At 38.9% G+C, this 21,007-nt stretch overlaps 1 protein-coding gene across 2 annotated transcripts in view; it reads right to left on the reverse strand.

Moving 5' to 3' along the window:
• The window catches only part of ALDH1L2 (aldehyde dehydrogenase 1 family member L2), a 48,823-nt gene that overhangs the window by 4,501 nt on the left and 23,315 nt on the right, over positions 1-21,007 (reverse strand). For both annotated transcript variants that reach the window (XM_089528019.1, XM_089528020.1), the window contains exons 6-21: positions 18,364-18,453; positions 16,778-16,912; positions 14,615-14,740; positions 13,629-13,720; positions 12,795-12,942; positions 12,237-12,356; positions 11,111-11,238; positions 10,055-10,205; positions 8,165-8,235; positions 7,929-8,034; positions 6,189-6,276; positions 5,954-6,047; positions 4,685-4,784; positions 3,483-3,581; positions 2,393-2,558; positions 96-201 (exon numbers count right to left, since the gene is read on the reverse strand). In XM_089528019.1, the coding sequence (XP_089384145.1) occupies positions 96-201; positions 2,393-2,558; positions 3,483-3,581; positions 4,685-4,784; positions 5,954-6,047; positions 6,189-6,276; positions 7,929-8,034; positions 8,165-8,235; positions 10,055-10,205; positions 11,111-11,238; positions 12,237-12,356; positions 12,795-12,942; positions 13,629-13,720; positions 14,615-14,740; positions 16,778-16,912; positions 18,364-18,453 (1,820 nt within the window). The remainder of the gene's footprint in view (positions 1-95; positions 202-2,392; positions 2,559-3,482; positions 3,582-4,684; positions 4,785-5,953; positions 6,048-6,188; positions 6,277-7,928; positions 8,035-8,164; positions 8,236-10,054; positions 10,206-11,110; positions 11,239-12,236; positions 12,357-12,794; positions 12,943-13,628; positions 13,721-14,614; positions 14,741-16,777; positions 16,913-18,363; positions 18,454-21,007) is intronic.

Consider the following 21,007-nt stretch of genomic DNA (forward strand, 5'->3'; position numbering starts at 1 on the left):
TACTGTGGATGATGGAGATGTAGTGTGAGCCTTACTCTATAGCCATTGAAAGGGCAGAATAATAATGTTCATTAAAGGACTAGAATGGGACATACCCGTCTTTAAACTTGGAAATTATCATTATAGGACCAAAAGATTCTTCACGTGCAATGTACATATGATCTTCAACATCTGTGAAAACGGTAGGTTCCATGAAGAAGCCTAACAAAAGAGAAAGTAGAATACTGCATGCAGATTCTGAAGTTATCTCAGGCTTTGTCTTGCTACATGAATTGTGCTGTGATAACATATTCCATGTAGTTAATAGAATTCAAAGACAGCCATGTTAGTCTGGAAAATCAATATGCCAAGACATCTTGTAGTACCTTTGAGATTAACTGAAAGAAAGAAGCTGGTAGCATTAGCTTTTGTAAACTTAGGCCTACATCCTTAGATGCACGTGGATGCATGCATCTGAGGAATTAGGCGCAGGGCTATGAAAGCACATGGTACCAGCTTCTTTATTTCAGTTAGTCTCAAAGATACTACAACATCCCTTTGTATACACGTGGCTGATAATTACAGTGCTAATAATAGTAGTGCACACTTAAGAAGCAATCCAAAGTTCTGAACTTTGGCCCCATGCAGACAGGCCAAAATAAAGCTGCTTCGGGTCACTTTAGAGATAGGCTGTTTAAATGATGCATGTGTCTTAAGAGTCCGGAAGCTGCACTAAAGCTGCACTCCAGTGCTTAGGACTGGATCATGGCTTTGGCGCAGCTTCCGGACTCTTAGGACACATGCATCATTTAAACAGCATACCTCCAAACAGCATACCTCCAAAGTGACCCAAAGCAGCTTTGTTTTGGCCTGTCTGTATGGGGCCTTTGTTCCCAAAATAGGTTCAGCATCTTAGCTTCTTTCATAGTAAAACCTGGAGTGCTGTCCCACCAGTAATGTGGAAGCCACGTATCACCAGTTACTTTTTAAAACTCTCCCTATTCCAAACTGGCACCTTCTGGATGAGAACTGGAAAGCAATGGATTGCAAACAACATAATTATCTTCAACTACTGTAGTTAGTTTCAGAGAGTGCGTCTAATAGGGATGTGCTGTATTATTTGTTTGCATAAGGGAGAAAGTTTGACATCACTTTTAACTGGCATGGTTCCATCCTACAGAATCCTAGGGTTTGTAGTTTTGTGAAGCACCAGCACTCTTTGGCAGAGAAGGCTAAAGACCCTGTGAAACCTCAAATCCCAGGATTTCATAGGATGGAGCCACAACACTTAAAGTGGTGTCAAACTGCATTATTTCTACAGTGTAGATACACTCTTAGTGGTCTGACTGTTGGGCTAGAAATTCAGCAGGCTGGGGTTTGAATCCATGCTCAGAAACCCACTGGGTGACCTTGGGCAAGGCATATACTGTACTCTCAGCCTTACAGAAAGTCAATGACAACCCTTGGAATACATCATTACAAGAGATTCCCTATGATAGGGTCACCATAAATCAGAACTGACTTGAAAGGACATAATAGCAACAACATTGGGGAGATTGTGGCAACTTTTAGGCCCACCAAAATTGCCCATCTCTGGTTAAGAACATAAAAAGTAGTCGCTTGCTTGCTTATCAAAATTTTGAGAAAGACCTCATTTGTTGCATACGTTGCCGCAGTGGATGTCATGAACAGTCTCCTTCAGAATTTTGCCATTTTAATTGGCAAATCTATTATTCTGAGTAATTTTTTTAAAAAAAATTATAACAGATATATGCATTGGGAGGAACTTCCTGACACTGAGAGCTGTTTGACAGTGGAACACACTCCCTCAGAGGTAGAATCTCCTTCTTTGGAGGTCTTTAAACAGGGGCTGGCTGGCCATCTGTCAGGGGTGCTTTGATTCTGTGTTCCTGCATGGCAGGGGGTTAGACTGGATGGCCCTTGTGGTTTCTTCCAATTCTATGATTTCATGGTTCTATGCATCTCATATCCTTTGTAAAAGAGGAATAAAGCTTCAGCATGTAGATTTTTATGGTGAAATTTCATCCTGGGGAGGACTTTTCAGGAGCCACAGAGTTTACTGGATCCCTTCATCTGAATACAAACAGAGAGGTCCACACTCTGATGGGAAGATGTGCCCTTGGTTCCCACCCCCATCATGTTGAAAGTACAACATCAAAAGTGGGGAGAGGAGATAAACTGTGGCACAATATCGGTTGCTTGCATGAGTAATTGCATCCACAGGATCCAATTCCTTTTCAATTCTGGAAGCTGACACATATCATCTTGGGCTCATGGCAGCAGCATTTTAATGTCTTAGAGGCTCCAAGTTGGAGCTCTCCACAGCGCTCACTTCATATGTCCTCTAATCAGTTAGTCTCATTGATAAATCGTTCTGTAGACATTAATTTACCTGGTCTAGGCACTTGTTGTCCTCCATAAACTAGTGTAGCTCCTTCTTTCACTCCAGTTCCACAGTATTCCACAAGTTTTTCCAAATGTGCTTTATGGTTTTGTGGACCATGATCGGTAGATCTATCTAGTGGATCTCCAATCTTCATCTTTTTTGTTTCCTCCACCTACAGATTTCCAAGGAGGAAGTTGTATAATACAAGCCAACAGGTAAGCCCTTTTCAGGCAATAATGCCCAAACCCCATCCAAAACAGTAGCTTGCACCAAGGTGGTTGAAGTTAACTGACAAGGCAAATGGTCCTTCTTTGCCCCATTTTATAGAACCCATGAAATAAGGAAGAGTAGCATATGCTCATCCTACTTCTCAAAGCAACGAAGAGATCTTTAGATAGTTTAGTAATACATTTTTTTCATACTTAGAATTCAAATTTCATTGATTAGTAAAGCCAAAATCATCCATACCATACTATTTCTATGTATAGATATGAAAGCTGGACACTGAAGAAAGCTGACCAGAAGAAAATCAGCTTATTTGAAATGTGGTGCCAGAAGAGAGTTCTACAGATACCATGGACCACTACAAAGACAAATTAATAGGTCTTGGAGCAAATCAAGCCTCTCACTCAGTAAAAACCAAAATGACTAAACTGAGGCTATTATACTTTGGAAACATTATAAGACATGACTTGTTGGAAAAGATGGTAATGCTCAGTAAAGTAGAAGGCAGAAGGAAAAGAGAAAGATCACAGCATAGGTGAACTGACTCAAAGAAAGCCATGGCCCTTGAGTTTGCAAGGCCTCACCAATGCTATTGATGGCCAAGGCTCTTGGAGGTCTCCCATTCATTGGGTTCCCATAAATCAAAGCCAGCTTTATGACACATAACAATATCAATTATTCTTAGAAATGTGCACAAGTCCCTTGCATGTTCATGTGGTACCACACTGGGTTATAATGCTGATATAGCCACAGCATTTGATGCATCAGTTGATCATGATATTTTAATTATAGATCTGTGTGATCACATTTTATGAAGTAATGTTACTATGGCAGAATTGTTTTTAAACATCGACATATAAAAATCTCTTACCACTCTTTTAACAAATTCATCATGAATTGATTCTTCCACAAAGAGTCTTCCAGCCGCAATGCAGTTCTCCCCTTTATTGAAGAAAACTGCTCCCATGCCCTGCATCAGAAGGGAGATAGGGAGACATTCTATGGTTATCCTATAGCCACTCTCCTATATTCAAAATGGTAGCCATCCCCTGAGAAAAGGAGATATTACCAAGAAAAGTACTCTCTGTGGGAGGCAGATAAGGAGGCAAGGGAATGGAATGGACCAGCTGAAATCCTGAACACCATAGTATTTTGCAGCCTTTCGTGTCCTCGAGTCGAGTAGCTCTAGGAAACATATGGCCTTCCAGATGTTCTTTGATTTTAGCCTCTCATAAGCCCCAAGGAGCGCAACCAATGGAGGAAATTATTGACTAGCAACATCAAGAAGGCCACAGACTCTCTTATAGCCCTGTCCTGTTAGATGAGAGGAGAAATAATTTCACCACTCTCTGTCCATCAACATTTCTATGAGTGATCTACCAGTCTAGCTAGATTAAGGCACTATACCAGAGGCAACAGCAATTTATTTGGACAGCACATCTGAGAATGCCATGAATAACTGAGAAGAGTTTTTGCTATCTTGAAATCTTTTTTCCTTTTCTATGTTTACAATCACAAACATACCCCTTCCCCTTCATTTTTTAACATGTATTATACCACAAGGACAACTGCTTATCTGGAGAAAATCTAAACATCTCTTCACAAAATTACTGTTAGAATACAGTGTTCAGAATCCCCTGGCCGACATAACCATGCCAACTAGCAATTTCAGAAGCTGGGGTCTCTACACAATAACATTTCCAAGCTATGCATTGATGAGGAACACAGGAGTTGCTACCAGGGAATGTGAGCGACAGGCTTGGACTTACCAAATAGAAAGGAAGAAGTGCTGGCCCTGAAATATCAATGATGTTATCAAAAGGGTAATAAAAATATAATAATGTTAGGGAACTGAGCACCTTGACTTGAGGGGAGGGGGAATGTGCCATTTTCTGTCTGCATCAGGCAGAAAAATTACTTGGGTTGGCCCTGGTAGGTGACATGAAAGTGAGGACATAGTGGCATGCCTTTATTGGGCTCAATTTGACTTGACAGTCATTGCTGCCTTTTATTGAAGCACATGGTTAGCAGATTTATTTAAAAGGAATTACTAGTGCTTGAAAGAAGACCTACCATTCTCACAGCTTTGTCAAGATCACAGTCATTAAATATGATCAGTGGTGATTTCCCACCCAGTTCTAGAGAAACCTTCTTCAGGTTGCTGACAGCACAACTGTCATGACAAGAAAGATTAAATAAATAAGTGAATGAATGTCAAGCTTTCCAAATTTAATATCAGCTTTCATGAATAGGTATATTTTAATATACGAATTGATTTTTATTCCCCCCCTGCCCAGAACAACTCAAATGAGGAAACCTACTGTTCATATAAAAATTGCCACCTATTCTTCATATAATCACTATCATAATTCTTATCTCTGTTTAACAGAACTTTGAGCCACTTCCATTAGGTCTCATCTTGCTTTGATTTTATTTTTACTGCATTTCGAAGGGCCATCCAAATCACGTAAGCAAATGTGGTGGGGAGGATTGCAGAAAGAAGGTGAAGCTCAGTTGCAAAAGAAGGGTTAGAAGGAACCAATCTGATATTTATATATAGCAAGGGCTAAATTCAGAGGAGTTCAGGGTTAGGGAGCAAGCTAATGTACTTCAGCCACTCATGCACAAACCACAAGGTTGTAAGTTCAATACCAGGTAGGGTTGACTCAGCCTGGTATCCTTCCGTACTAAAATGAGTACCCAGCTTATTGGGGCAATTAGCTTACACATTGTAAACTGCTTAGGACATCGCTAAGCAGTATAGAAATGTACTTGCTATGCTAATAATGAACAAGAAATGCTCGAATATTTTAGCTTAACACTCTTAGAGGAAGAAATGATAGGAAACTACCCAATAATGGTATCATGGGGGAAGAGTCACAGCTATCTAGGGAATCTTAGAAGGCTGGATTGAAATGCCAAGAGGCCAAATTCAGCCCCAGGCCCAGAAGTTCCCCACCCCTGATATAAAGGCTTGTCTGGATGGGAGAGATCAGAGAGATTCTCAGGCATGGTGATATTCATGTAGATTACTGCTAGACAAAAGCATCCCTTTCACTCTACATAATTATAGCATTTTGGTGCCACTTTCACTACAATAGTTCCATGCTATGGAGTCTGGTGATCTGTTGTTTCAAAAGGAGTTCAGAATTCTCTGCCAGAGAGCTGTAGCGCCTCATAAAATTACAAATCCCACAGTTCCATATGATGCAACCATGGCAGTTAAAGTGGTATCCAAGAGCTGTAAGTGTGTCGTGTGAAAGAGATTTGTGACAGCCATGACCAGAGAATGTACGAACTGTAAAAATGAAAAATCTAATAAAAACGTAGGGAATACATTACGTCTTCATGATCTCCTTTCCAGTTGGTGTTGAGCCAGTGAAACCAAGTTTACGAACGTCTGGGTGTTCTGACAAGCGTTGTCCTCCTAAACTACCTTCACAAGACAGGTAAAATTAAATACAGTGAGCTTTGGTGAATCGTAAATTGCTGTTCTTTGGTTATTAGAGATACCACACTCTCTTCAGCACAAGGTATGTCTGGAATGACAAGCTAAAGATTTATATCAGTTATTTACCTGAACCAGGTAGAATATTGATAACACCTTTGGGAAATCCTGCTTTTGCAGAAAGTTCTGCAAACTTTAAGGCAGTCAGTGGAGTGACCTAAATAAAAACACACAAGTAAACCAGAGTATGTCATTTTTAGGCATAGATGTGTTTTAACATAATACATTTCAATGTAAACATAGCATGGATTGCAATATTTATTTTAAAAATACAGAGGAAATGTTATTTGAGGAAGTAGAAAGAAGGAAAGATCATGGTTACGGAATTTGAGACGCAAAACGTATTTGTTTTTTTAGGTCAGGAGTAAAATAAAACAAGTTAGCATTGTTGAGAAAAATGTATACTGTGTGTGTTCTTAAGTTTGGGAAGTAGGAACTCAATTATAGTTTGTGTTGGTTGTGTTAATTAGGTTTGTGTTTGTTGTGTTAACTTGTACTTTTATATAGGGGAAGGGAGTTAGGGAAATTAGGGGGTGGAGGTAATTTGGTTTTGGGTTATGTTTGTAGTTTAGTGTAGAGTTATGATTTTATATTTTATATGTGCAAATGAGTATTTTTAATTTGGTATGTTTTTATTTTTAAATTAATAAAAAAGATTAATAAAATATAGAGCAAATGATCTACTATCGCTGATAGTGGCATTGTTATAAACTGGTATTATTTGCAGTATTATAGCATTTGTGTCTGTTTGAATGGAACATGCTGCTGTTCAAAAAAATTTCCCCACACATTGTAATACTCTTCTCAGTACTTGTCCTACGCTGAGACCTAGGTATTAAATGGATCCACACGTTTGCTTGCTGTTCATTTGTTTTGCAGCTTAATTTTTTTTCCTGTACAAAATCCTTTACAGATCCTTTACAAAACCACACACATTTTTCCTAGGTCTTATTTTTTATATGAACTACCGGTAAATATCTATAATGATATGAACCAAATATTTATAATTTTTTGGCTATTTGTTAGATATAGGAAAGAAAGAAAAAAGGAATGAATGGGGCAAAGTAAAGAAAAGAAGAAATAAAATTCTAGAACTAATAAAAGTTTTGCCATATTGGTACAAATTGCTTGACCCATCCTTCTACCCAGTGGATTACATGTGATTTCTATTGCTGAGATATTGGTAAATAGGGTTTGAGGAGAGGTATTTAGAATTCTGAGACAGAGAACGCTAATGCTTCATTGAAGTACAAATCCCAGGATTCCAGTCATAGCAGTTAAAGTGGAATTATAGTGGTGTAATTGTATAGTCTGAAAGGTCCCTACTGTATATTCCAACTCTGGAAATCATATCTATCCTGCATGGATCAATGGGTCAGAGGCATGTTGGATTTATATTTTTGTTTTATGTGTTCATTTTCCATAAAGCCTTCAGCTGATCAATTATAAAACAACATCAGTTGAAACTCTACAATGGGGGTGGGCAACATGTGGCCTTTAGATGTTGTTGGATGAAATTCCTATAATCCCTACTGGCTTTGCAGACTAGGACCGATGAGAGTTCCAATCAAACAATATTTGAGGGGCTACAGATTCCCGATGCTTGCTCTAAATGCTAGAACAGTGGCCTTCAACTTTTGGTCCTTCAGGTGTTTTGGCTTTCAGCTCCCAGAATTACTGAGCATTGGCCAACTTAGCTTGGGCTTCTGGAAGGTGAAGTTCAAAATGTCTGGAAGGCCAAAGTTTGAGAAGCACTGCTCTAAAAGAATATCATGTTCCAAGGTATCATTAGCCTATTTGGTATATTACCTGTGCTGGTTTCAGAACCAAAGTATTCCCAGCTGCCAAACATGATGCACTCTTCCAGGCGAGCATCATCAAGGGGTAATTCCAAGGAATGACAATTGCACAGACTCTTTGGATAGGGTAGGGAGGGAGGGGAAAAAACAAACAAAAAAGGTTTTTAATACACAGATGACACAAACTGGCTATCGGTAGAAGTTTAAATCTAGTTTGGTTTCATTAATAAAAAGAAATAGTCTTACCCTATGGGTTCTTTCTTGGTGAAAGTTAAGTTATGATTTGGACGTGCATGATTAATTGGGATAGTAGAACCCTAAATGAAAAGAAAATTCTTTAAAAAGTGACAATGGTGATACACGATTCACAAACTGTATACAGGTTGAGTATCCCTTTTCCAAAATGCTTGGAACCAGATGTGTTTCAGATTTTGGAATATTTGCATATACATAATGAGATATCTTGGAGATGGGACCCCAGTCTAAACATGAAATTTGTTTATGTTTCATATACACCTTATGTACATAGCCCGAAAGTAATTTTATACAGTATTTTAAATAATTTTATGCATGAAACAATGTTTGTGTACAATGAACCATCAGAAAGCAAAGATGTCACTATCTCAGCAACCCATGAAAAAAGTTTTGGATTTTGGAATACTTTAGATTTTTGGAAAAGACATACTCAACTCTCTTGGCTTTGATTTCTCTCTCATCTTTGCTTGTGTGACACTTCCATTATAAAGCTCCTCCTAAAGCAGACCTTTCTTTCTATTAACTCTGCATCCCTTGCAAAAGTATAGCTGTTGCAAGGGTGAGTAGATTTTTAGCTTTCATGAATGACTATTCAGTATGACAATATTTACCATGAAGAAAACCCTGTGATAAGGTTGCCTTAGGGTCACCACAAGTCAGAAATGAATTGTATCCACTTAACCACAACACAACATCTTTGGTGTCCATATATGGGCCATCATCTCTGAGTGCCTCAGCCACTACTGCTTTGTTGGAAACACTAACTGTATCTTTAGAGGAAGTGAAATGAACAGATGTCAATTGGAAAGCCCAAAATTTGATGTCAATGAAGTTAAGAACTGAGTGCAATAGTTTGACTGTCCTGTGCAAATCAACCAATGGGAAACAGCCCTACCAATAATATCTAAAACTACACTTGGTTCAGCAGAAACCGATGTTCTGGGTGTATTGGATACCACTATATCTTTTTGGAAAGAAATTAGCCACTTCAGCTTCATGTTGGCAAGGAAATATAAATAGTGCTTCCTTGTGGCATTTGATGTGGTCAGTCTTTTCTGGCTAGATTTATTTCTACATATTAATTTTGTATTAGAAAAATCTTTGACATGTGCAGATATGTTTACATTTTTAAATTACAATGGGCCCTTGGTATCCACTGGAGTTTGGATCCAGGACCCTGTGTGGATATTAAAATCCATGGATGCTCAAGTCCCATTATGTACAACAACGTTGTAAATACTTATATAAAATGGCAAAATCAAGGTTTGCTTTTGGGATTTTTTATAAAACATTTTCAAGCTGTGGTTGATTGGTTGATTCCATGAATGTAGACTCCATGGCTGCAGATGACTGGCTGTATATTCTGGCAACTGGAACTCAGCTGATGACCAGCGTAGTGGAATACTGCATGCTCTTAAGGCATCTTTCAATGTTCAGATAGCCAGGCATGAAGTTCAGCTCCAAGTAAAACTCTTTTTACACCTACGGTCACCATATATTGATGTATATACCTAGTCCACATTTGTATCCTATTATCCATCTTAAAGCATCTGAGAAAGTAGACTGGAGTCTACAAAAGCTCATGCTGCCAACTTCTTTTTTTCAGATAGTCTCAAAGATGCTACAAGATCACTCTACATACTGATTCATATCCTATGTATTTCTTCCTCTCTTTCCCCTTTGTCTTTTCCCCTTTCTTTGCACATATGTACAGTATTTAAATTCCAGTTTGTTATAAAAGTTTTTACTAGACTGCTGAGGTTTTCCAACCATAATCACAGACAAAATGGTGGTTTTGCTGGAAAGGACTGAAGTGTGCCCAAAAGCACAATCCACTTTTTTCATCCATGAATGTTAATGCCAGCTCATATATCAACTTGCCTGTATTTTGTCACACCATCCTGCAAAATATCGGAATGTTTGCACTGACATTCCTATGTGGGTTTTCAGAGCAAGTGTGTAAACAGCTCCTGAATCAATAGCCTCAATGGTTGCCAGCTCCTCTTGGTGTTCTTCCATCAGATCTGCAAGTCTTTAAAGAGACATTCCAAAATATAAAATGACAATGTGAAGTCGAAGGCTTTCCTGGCTGGCATCCATAGTTTTTTGTGGGTTTTTCAGGCTATGTGGCCATGTTCTAGAAGATTTTCTTCCTGGTGTTTCGCCAGAATCTGTGGCTGGTATCTCTGAAGATGCCAGCCACAGATGCTGGCGAAACATCAGGAAGAAAATCTTCTAGAACATGGCTACATAGCCTGAAAAACCCACAAAAAACTATAAAATGACATATTTAGAACTGGAAATAGCAAAATGCCCTTAACTAGTTATTCCAGAGGAGAACTACTGACTTTTAAAAGATGAGAATGGTACTCAATTTGAGGAATTTGTTTTTTATTCTGCAAAAAACCTTGAAGATGTGACATGAAAACTGTTTCACATCTTTGTATGCGCACAGAGAAGATCATGGGAGAAGAGGGAGCAGAAGATAGCCGATGTGATGTACCAATGTGACTTAGCAAGTCAGACTTGCTAAGGAGATCTGAGTTCAAATTCCTACTCAGGCATGAAGGTTATTGGGTAACCTTGGTCAGTCATGCTATGTCCGGTTAACCCACCTCACAGGCTTTTTGTGAGGGGGGAAATTCAAAAAAAAGGAAAAAATGTGAGTGTTGAACAAATGGAAGAAAAGACTGAAGATAAATAAATAAAATCAAAGAGTTAGAAAATTAATGTTCTTAGGTATCAGTATCACATTTTCAGGAGTGTGTCAATTTTTTAATTTACAAAGTTATTTTCTTACTAGTCTTTGCCCCAAAAAGGCCTCAAGAATTTGGTATTTCACCTAACAGCATGTGCTGTTAATATAATATAAAATATATTTTGCATTTATTATATATAAACATCATACCTGTGCATTGTTATGTAATAATGTCATACCTGTACATCAATCTCCCTCTTTCTCTTGCATTCATCCGTCCCCATTCACCATGTTCAAAAGCATCTTTTGCCGCTGCAACTGCTTTGTCAACATCACTCACTGAAGCAAGTGACACTTTTGCAATCACCTGTCATATTGATAGGGAGATGCCATTAGCTCTTGCTCTAATTCTGAAGTAAAACAAGTCAGATTTTGTTTCAGTTAATAAATTACTGTTTTTCCATTTTTGACAAGATGTTCAACTACAAACTTCTCCACTTACCCACCCTCAGTCTGGCTCCTCCTTGCTCCTTTTTTAAAAACAGTTCAATGTTACACACTTTCCTTTAGCAGAAATCATTTTATATACTTTTATGGAAAAAGGAAAGAGGGAGGTAAAGTTGTAGAAAAAGTTAAAATAAAAAAGGAAAGGAAAGGAAGGAGGACAAACAATAAAAAAGTACATAAAAGAAATGGAAAAATACAGTACATTCATTGACTAATGTCAAGGGATGTGTTGATCTGGGCATGGGCCTTTTGTTCTATATAGAATTCAAGAAAGTTAAGCAAAATTGTCTGAAGCATGTCCTCTTTATGTAGCTTAAAATGAAGTGGGCAGCCAAAATATCCTAAAGGTACCAGATCGCAACAGATCTTGGAAGGTAACTAGGGTTAGTACTTGAATGGGAGGCCTCCAACAAATACCAGGTGCCCCTGGGCTATATTTCAGAGGAAGGAACTGGCAAAACCACCTCTGAGTATTCCTTGCCTATTAAATTCATGAGGTTGCCATAATTTGACAGGTGACCTAAAGGCACATACAAGCACATGTTCACTCAGTATGTTAGGAGTTATAGAGCTCCAAATCCCTAGAGGTCATGGACCCAAGTATCAATCAAATTTGCCATTCAGGATTTTGCTTTGTTTTTTAAAAAACAAAACTAGAGTCTTGATTTATGACCTTTTAAAAAGGAGAAGCTGACTGTACATACTACAGCATATGTTGCTATAGATTGCTAAAATTTCCAGCCAAATTCATAAATAAAACAGCTATGAAATTGTTCCTTGTTTAATAAATGTAATGTTAAACAAAATCCAGGATGAAGGGGGGGGGGGGGAATGATGCACCCCAAGGGGTTTACTCACTGATCCATCTGTTGGATTTATGGTATCACATGTTTTTCCATCTTCAGCATCTACAAACTGTCCATTGATAAAACACTGATATGGCATCTTCACTGTCATTTGGTTTACTTCCTTTGAAACCTAGTAGTAAACCAAACCAAAAGTGTCTGTGAGTCCTATAAACCTGTGAATATTATCATTACTTTCCTGAAGAAAACATTAAGATTACTAACTAGATTACTTACTAACTAGATCAGATTACTAATTTAGGGATGAAACAGACAAGCAAAATAGAACGGTTTCCAGCTGCTTTAAAGGCGGAGTATTCCTTGCCTAAGAAAAGCTTATGGAATTCAGGGGGTCGCCATAAGTTAACAGGTGACTTGAAGGTACACACACACACACACACAGAGAATAACCGATCCTATTACTGATAGATCTTATGTGCATGTGCCATATGTCATGTGCCAGAGGCACAGAGATGTCCCATGAAGAATCTTTTATACACATCTTGCCCACAATGATGGCACTTTGCTAGTTTCTCATAAAAGAAAGCATGGATTTTGGAAAGTATCTTACATAATCTATTACTAATTCCTCATCTTTGTCTTCTCCCCTGTGTTTTCTGACAGCCATTTGGATAAAATCTCCAAGCTTTGGAGCCATATAGACATCTTCATTCTGTAGCTCAAGTCCACCACATTTTTCCTTGATTTGTTCAATCATCCTTGAAAATAAAACAAAACCATGAAAAATCAGTTAAAATGATAACATTCATACAACACTGAAATACCCTGAAATCTCTGGATTCAGGGCAGGATAAAAAGATTTTATTGAATTAATGAATTAAATATATTCTCCCCCTCCCCCGCCTGTGCTTGTGGTTTTTTTTTTGCATTGACTGACTACATCGTGAGTAGCTTTAACGTATGTCTTTTTTTGGGGGGGATCTTTGCTTGACAGCAAAAGGATGAAAGAGAGTGGCAACCTAGACTGGTCAGCATGGAACTTTAGAATATGGGAGCAACCACAGGAAAGGCCCTGTCTTGTATTTCTGCCAAGTATGAGGACCCTGTGGTGGGTGAAAGAACAGGCCTGGTGGTGCAGTGGTTAAATGCCTGTACTGCAGCCACTCATTCACAAACCATAAGGTTGCAAGTTCAGTACTAGCAAAAGGGCTGAAGCTCTACTCAGGCTTGCATCCTTCCAAGGAGGTCTCTAAAATGAGTACCCAGATTGTTGGGGGCAATTAGCTTACACTTTGTAAACCACTTAGGGAGTGCTTAAGTGCACTGATAAGTGGTATAGAAATGCACTTGCTATTGCTAAAGGGCCTTGAAAACCAGACTCTACTTTTAGATTGTCTGCTACAACATGACCACACTGCAAGAGTTTTATAAGATATTGACTGACCTAACAACATCCATAGAAGAGGCTCCAGATTTAAAGAAGTCAGTGGTGTCCTCCATTACAGCCACATTACTCAAAATCCCCTTCCAAATGGACTGCAAGATACAGAAAATATATCAGACAAGGATACAAGCATATCCAACTACTGATAAGGATTTTTGCTCCCAAATTACAAATTGCACAATCTTACACCTTTGATTCAGGCCCCACTACCTATTTCTAATTGATCATCAATGGGCCCTGCAACGCCCAACAAGTCTTTGTTGTAGTGTTAGTGTTGGTGGTGTGCCTTCTGACTTATGATGACCCTAAAGTGAACCTATTATGGTGTTCTCTTGGTGGGATTTGTTCAGGGGTGATTTACTCTTGCTACCAACCTCTTTCTTTTGGGATGCATCTGCACTGTAGAAATAAGTCTGCAGTCTGACACTACTTTAACTGCCATGGCTTCAGCCTACAGAATCCTGGGATCTGTAGTTCTGTGAGGCACTAGGGTGCTTTGGCATAGAAGGCTAAAGACTTTGTCAAACTATACACACCAGGATACCATAGGATGGTGCTACAGCACTTAAAATGGTGTCAAACTGTATTATACAGTGTAGCTGCATCCTCAATTATCGTCTAAAAGGTGTTACAAGATCTCTTTGGATATTAATCCAGACTAACACAGCTATGTCTCTGAATTTTACTTGAGATTAGAAACTTGGTTTAGGCTCCTGTATACATGTAGGATTATCTCTGAAGAACATGTGTATTTAAGCATATATATATATATATATATATATATATTAAGTTAGCCCCCATTCCTATTGACAGTTTTGTACAGTTTTTGATCTCCCTCATTTTCCTTACTCATGCATTTTTTTAGAAAGCATTTAATGTTTTCATGAGAACTGTACAAAAGTTTTAAAAGCAATAACACTCTCTGACCATCAGGTTTAAATAAATACTCCAATTTCCTGGTGTCTTTCCTCTCTCAAATAATTTACCTTGATTTGTTCTGCCATCTTTTTCTCCTCTTCAGTAAGTTCTAGGGCAGACATCTCATCAGTAGAGAAATATTTAGATGCTGGGATCATTCTTCCATCTTCAAACTGTAAATTTCTTACCAGCAACTGGGGGTGGGGTGGGGTGGAGAGAAATCCAGTTAGCAGGGTAGGAAAACAGGTACAGGTATACCTCACTTAACAAGTAGACTTGTTCCTGGGCCCTGTAACAGAAACTTTGGTACCACAAATCTGCTCCACATGTTTCAGCAAACTTTTTACCCAAATTTAACAATATGCACATTAAAAGCAGCAAGTCAGGTAAGCCATGCATAAGGAAACAAAACCATTTTCAGCCATTTAAATATCACTTGAAATGCATTCAAGGATGACTATTTCTTTCCCCAGCCCCCATTTTTTTTAGATTTTAGTTTTGGTGACTAAACTTAAATATTTTTAACATGCTGGGGATAGTTGGTGAGACAAGCTTATCTGCTTGTCCCCTTTCTCCTTCTGCAATTCATACCTGGTCAATAAAGGATTCTGGGGTCAGCTACATTTTACTTTGCCTGCTCTGTGTGTGTGTGTGTGTGTATAGGCACACGTAGCTATAGAAGGATTGACTAAAGTAGAATCCCATACTTTTTCAGCTCACGCTTTATTGCATGGTATGCTGCAAATACAGTATCACAAAGAATCTCTCTCTGAAGATGCCAGCTGCAGATGCTGACGAAACGTCAGGAATAAACTCTTTTAGAACATGGCCACATAGCCCGAAAAACCCACAAAAAACTATGGATGCCGGCCATGAAAGCCTTTGACTACACACAGTATCACAAACGTATTTATTTATTTATTTATTATTTATTTACCTACCAACCTTTCAATGAAAAGTGTGTATTTCTCCAGCTCTCCTTTACCATATCCCAATGTCTATGCTGCCCAAAATAACCTTCCAGCTAGAAAGAATGCAAGAAGGAACAGAGTTTGTGTTGGGAAGACATAAAAAGACTTTGGTCCAAAACACACTGTTAAAACAATCTAGTCTGTCATCGCTTTAACTGTCCTGGCTCAATGCTAGGGAATCCTGGGAATTTCAGTTTTGTAAGATATTTTCTCTGCCATAGAGCTCTGCTGCCACAATAAAGTACACTTCCCAGGATTACCTAGCACTGAGCCAGGGAAGTTAAAGTGGTCTCAAACTGGATTACTTCTGCAGTGTATTTTGGACCTTTGGAAAAAGGAGCTTCTCCGTTGGAAGTTTTATTAAATGAAGTGGGTTTGTATAAGGACAGGGGTATGCAAGGTTTGGTCCATCAGCTGCATTTGGCCCCCAAGGGTAAAAAAAAAATCCCCAAAAGCATCTCAAGGGGCTGTGGAAGACATTTCTACCACATTCTGAGGCCTTCTGCTCCCTGCCAGGGGTCAAACAAAGGATTGGGAAGTATTTCCATTACATTTTAGCCACCCACAACTAATTTAGGCCCTAGAGAAGCCCTTTTTGAGACAGTAAGGCCTGTTACAGACAGCCAAAATAAAGCTATTTCAAGTCACTTTGGAGGTATGGTATTTCAATGATACATGCGTCCTAAGAGTCCAAAGGCCGCACCAAAGCCACACTCCAGTCCTAAAGACTGGAGTGCAGCTTTGGTGAAGCTTCCAGACTCTTAGGACTCATGCATCATTGAAATACCATACCTCCAAAGTGACTCGAAGCAGCTTTATTTTGGCTGTCTGTAACAGGCCTAAGTGACTTCTACTCCATTCCTATTGTTCAAAAAGCCCTTTCCTGGACCCAACATAGTTCAGTAAGAACCCCCCCCCCTCCTCCCAAAATGGCGAAAATGTTTCCTTTGCCCCCTACAAGACATTTGGGAAGAAAAAACTTTTTATCATTTTAAAATTTTTTTTTGCAGAGTTGGAAGAGTGAGAGTTACAGCCCTCCAAGGTCTCCCAGCCAAGTGACCAATGCAGCCCCCTAGCCTTCCACAGCTGTCCTTCCCTGTATTAGTTATCTGATGCAGTACCTTGTACTGAATTCTTTTCTTGCCATCGCAAAGTTAATACTGTTTTCTGTAAAATTCACACAACCAATTTTTATATTTGCTCATGCTGTTGAGTATTCATTCCTTTTGGCATTTACTATTGACCTTCTCAAAAACTTACCATTTTCCCATCATTGCCAAACAGAACTAGGCCATTCTTAGTTACTAATCCTGGTTTTGCAGCACCTTTTATTGCCAGTTCTTCACCAGGTGGTGCTGAACCTTCTAGCAATGAGGATCCATAGAAAGTAACCATCTGAAAAAAGGTGCAGTTTTTTAACAAAAGTGAATGAATTATTAACAGTTAATTAAGCAAACACAGTTTTTTTAACAAAAGTGAATGAATTATTAACAATTAATTAAGCAAACACAGTTTTTTAACAAAAGTGAATGAATTATTAACAATTAAGCAAACGTTGAGGAAATATGACTGGTTTTTTTAATTATTATTGGGAAGGGGCCATGGAGTTCAGTGCTTTACTTGCCAAAAGTTATAAATTCAATCCCTGATGTTGCAATGTAAAGGTCAAAAAACTCCTGCCAGTCAATGTCAACACTACTATATAAACAGAAACACTATTCTGACTCAGTAAAAGACAGGTCACCTACCTATCCTTCAACTGTCCTGATTTGGCAGCGACAGTGTCTCTATTGTCCCAGTTTTTCAGCTGCTTTTAAAATATCCCAATTTCTTTCCCTTCCTTCCACTTTTCTCCTTTTTACTTGGCTTACTTCAGCTGCAGCAGACTGAGTTCAAAGTGCAAAAAATAGTTTGTATTCCATTAACACAGCAGGGGGGAGAAGAGAGGATGGAGCAGAAACTTGCCCTTTCCAGTAGGCTCAGGCAAAGCTAATCAGCTGCAGCCTCTTTTAACTTGTGCATTCCTCTTCATTAATAATGTTTGACACCTAGACCACATTATTATGTTGCTTGGCCACAAGTGTCCTGGTTTTCATCTGTGGATAGTATGCAACTGATAGGAGTAGGTAGAAACAAATGCTTTCTTTTTAGAGGCATTTTGGGGAATTGTTATTTATGGCACAGAAGAAAAATATTTCAAAACCAACTATAAATTCATCTAAATGAGTGGTGGACAAAGTGTGGCCCTTGTCACCCCTCCTCTCCATACAACTATGGGTGAAAACAAATAATCCCAAATTGTTCCTTTTTCTATTCCTGGTTTAAAAAGAGAATGTGTTGCTCCTCCAAATCTTCTCCCACCACCACCCCAAATTAAACTACTAGTAGTTCTCCAGCCATTTCTAATTTCTTTGTTTTTAAATTATTTTATATTTTGGGACCTAATGTAGCCCATAGTGAGCTTCAGGTATGAAAAATTGACCTTTGGTCTTAGAGATTGTCTACCGTGATCAATGTTTTTCAGGCAATATTTGAGTCAAGAGAGAAATTCACACTATTGGCATTTTTGGTCTCATGGCAGCTTCTGGACCCCTTTTCATTAAAACAGTGAATCCACTTCAGATTTGAGTGATAAGTTTAAAGCAATGGACCAAATTACTGAACTGCCCTAGAAGTGTATGGACATGGGAGCCACCAGCCACCACTGGAAGTACTGCCAAAGTATTCCTCATTTTTTCATCAATTTACCTGTACTGTTCTGAACCTTATGTTTGATCAAACATTTATCTGTATTAATACTGTTATCAAGGAAGAAAAAGAAGATGCTTGTAATTTACAGTGCTTACCTGGCCATCAATTATTGCCCAGGCTCCAGGTACTTTATCATGTCCTCGGATCCAGTTGTGCAAAGCAGCTGCAGGTTGATCCCAGGGAATCTAGGAACCAATGAAAGAGAAGCTGAATTGTTCCTACTTGTATATGTGATTTCATTCTGTCAAACTCCTTCAGAAATTTGTTAATCAGGCCATAGCAAGGGAGATGACAATAATATCCATATTAATCTGATGCAGAGACATATGACTTGACTGTTGGTCAAAAACTAGGAGCAGTTCAGTTTCAGAAAACATTTTAAAATCAAAGCAAGTATCTTGACTTCTTAATTACTAACAATGTAACTTTCATTTCAGAGAATGCAATTTTTATGGTGGGAAATGTATTGAATTCAATCAGGATAATATTGCAGAAAGGCCAAAAATGCACTTAAGTACTTCACAGATTAGTTTATACAAAATGCAAAGCCATAGTTTAGTGCTATGAAAATAAGTCTAGCTTCCACCAAGGTTCACATACTCTCCCTGCCCAGTTAGCCTGGCCATGAAGAAGAAACTTTGGAAGCTTTTGTTGTTTTAGATTAACCACAGTTTGCTATCTTATCTGGGGTAGCCATGTCGGCCATGTAGCAAAGTACAATAACATTCAGTTCACAAAACAGTGGCGCTTGATAGATGAGCCCTATGGGGCACCATCGTCACTTGCGAGGGGCGGCACTTTCAGACACCCCTCGCACATGACGAGGGTGTCAAAATGGCAGTGTCCTGTACATACGAGCACCACCTTTTTGATGTGACGGACGCCTAGTGTCCACATGTCTCGGCACCTTTATGATGCCGCAAGTGCGCCATTGGTGCCTTGCGGCATCACAAAGGCGCTGCAAAAAGAACCCCCTTTTTGCAGGTTCTTTTTGCTGCGTGAGGGAGCTGTGCGGTTTGTCCGCTGCGGCTCCCTCGCGCAGCAAACTAGGGCAGTGGCAGACCACCCTTTTGGGCGGTCTGTATCCCACCTGTGATACTTTTATTGGCTAACCAAGAGGAATAAAATACATGTTGCAAGCTTTCAAAGCTCTACTGGCTTTGCCTCATCAGGCAAAGATGTTAAAAATCATACAGGAGAAAAAAAACCTTGGCCCTCTCCAGAGAACCATCTCTTTTTGTCTTGCTAATGGAACTTAAATTTCTCCCCCTCAATGATTTTTTCCCTCCTATATGATTTTTAACATCTTTCCCTGATGAAGAAGCCAGTGGAGCTTTGAAAGTGTGTAACATATATTTTGTGCATTTAGGTTGGCCAATAAAAGTGTCATCGTTTTGTGGATTTTGGCTGTTACAGCTTGCTGTGTTATCCAAACTCAAAAGATGATTTTGCCTAGCCACATTTGCATGTTAACAGCAAGTCATGGTTTGTTTACACCTAAAGCAAAGCCACTATATTTTGGTCAGTTTTTGTGGCACTTGGGATGATCTTGGAAGAAATGGTTAATATTTGGATTCAACACACAAATAAGTTAGTAGAAATGAGAATAAAGAGTTTAGATGGGGCTCTGGATTAGAAAGGCAGATATGGTTTTTAAAATACACCACACACACACACACTCCCTGTAAATGAGCTTTTGGACTCCAGGGCCCCACTGGATGAAAAGGTGGTTATCTTTTGAATTCCACACAAACTTTGCAGAGATCTTTTGGCAGAAAGAAGCTCTACAGCTGCCCGATGAAGTTTTTGGGGCAAATGTAACTAACCAGCTAAAAGATAGATAATGCAAACATGTAAGGGAGAATGAACAGTCAATAATGAGATTTTGACTTGAAATCACAGTTCAAGTTTCAGTCAATTGCATAGGTTTCACCTTTGCTGAAAACCATGTCAAAAGTATACCCTAAAGGAAGGTTTATAAAAAGAAAAGTGGGGTTTGGTGGAAACATATAAACAGGGGCAGATATAATGTATTCATTTTAAGCGTTAGTGATTAGCTGTACACTTTGATGACTTCAGCCAATAAAAGTCACAGGGGAGGGAAAAATGCTTCTAGGGAAAGGGATTAAAAACTTGCTGTGTGAAGTTTGGGGTGTGCCTACTTGCCTAGGACACAATTTCTTGCAAGATTGTAACTAATACATTGGATATTGCTGCTTGCAAGATTGTAACTAATACATTGGATATTGTTTTGTCCTGATTAATTTTATTTGGGACTTTGGTACTTAGAAAACTATAGCTCATAATCTTTTTAACCTCCTCAATACACTGCAGGACATCTAAGAGCTTTGTGGGTGCCCTGGGAAATGAGGGGTGCATCCATGGTGGGGGCCATATGTTGCCTAAATGCTGCAGTTTCCCCACCCCTGCCCTAAGGAACCAACCTGGCTTCAACAGTTGGTGATGGCCTTTAACAATTTGACTTTAACATATTCCTATTATTTTCCCAGAGCCAGTACATTGTAGTGGTTTAAGTGTTGACTATGACTCTGGAAACCAGAGATCATTTCCCCACTTGGCCAGGCAAACCCACTGGGTGATCTTGGGTGAGTCACACTCTCTCAGCCCCAGAAAAAAACATCATAGGGTCATCATAAATCATGAAAAACTTGAAGACACATAACAACAACAACATTTTCCCAGCAATCGAACCACGATCTTTATATTAATAATATGCTG

This window comes from Sceloporus occidentalis, unplaced genomic scaffold (genome assembly GCF_023333645.1).
Source record: "Sceloporus occidentalis isolate IW3139 unplaced genomic scaffold, rSceOcc1.0.p SCAF_5, whole genome shotgun sequence".
NCBI lineage: Eukaryota > Metazoa > Chordata > Lepidosauria > Squamata > Phrynosomatidae > Sceloporus > Sceloporus occidentalis.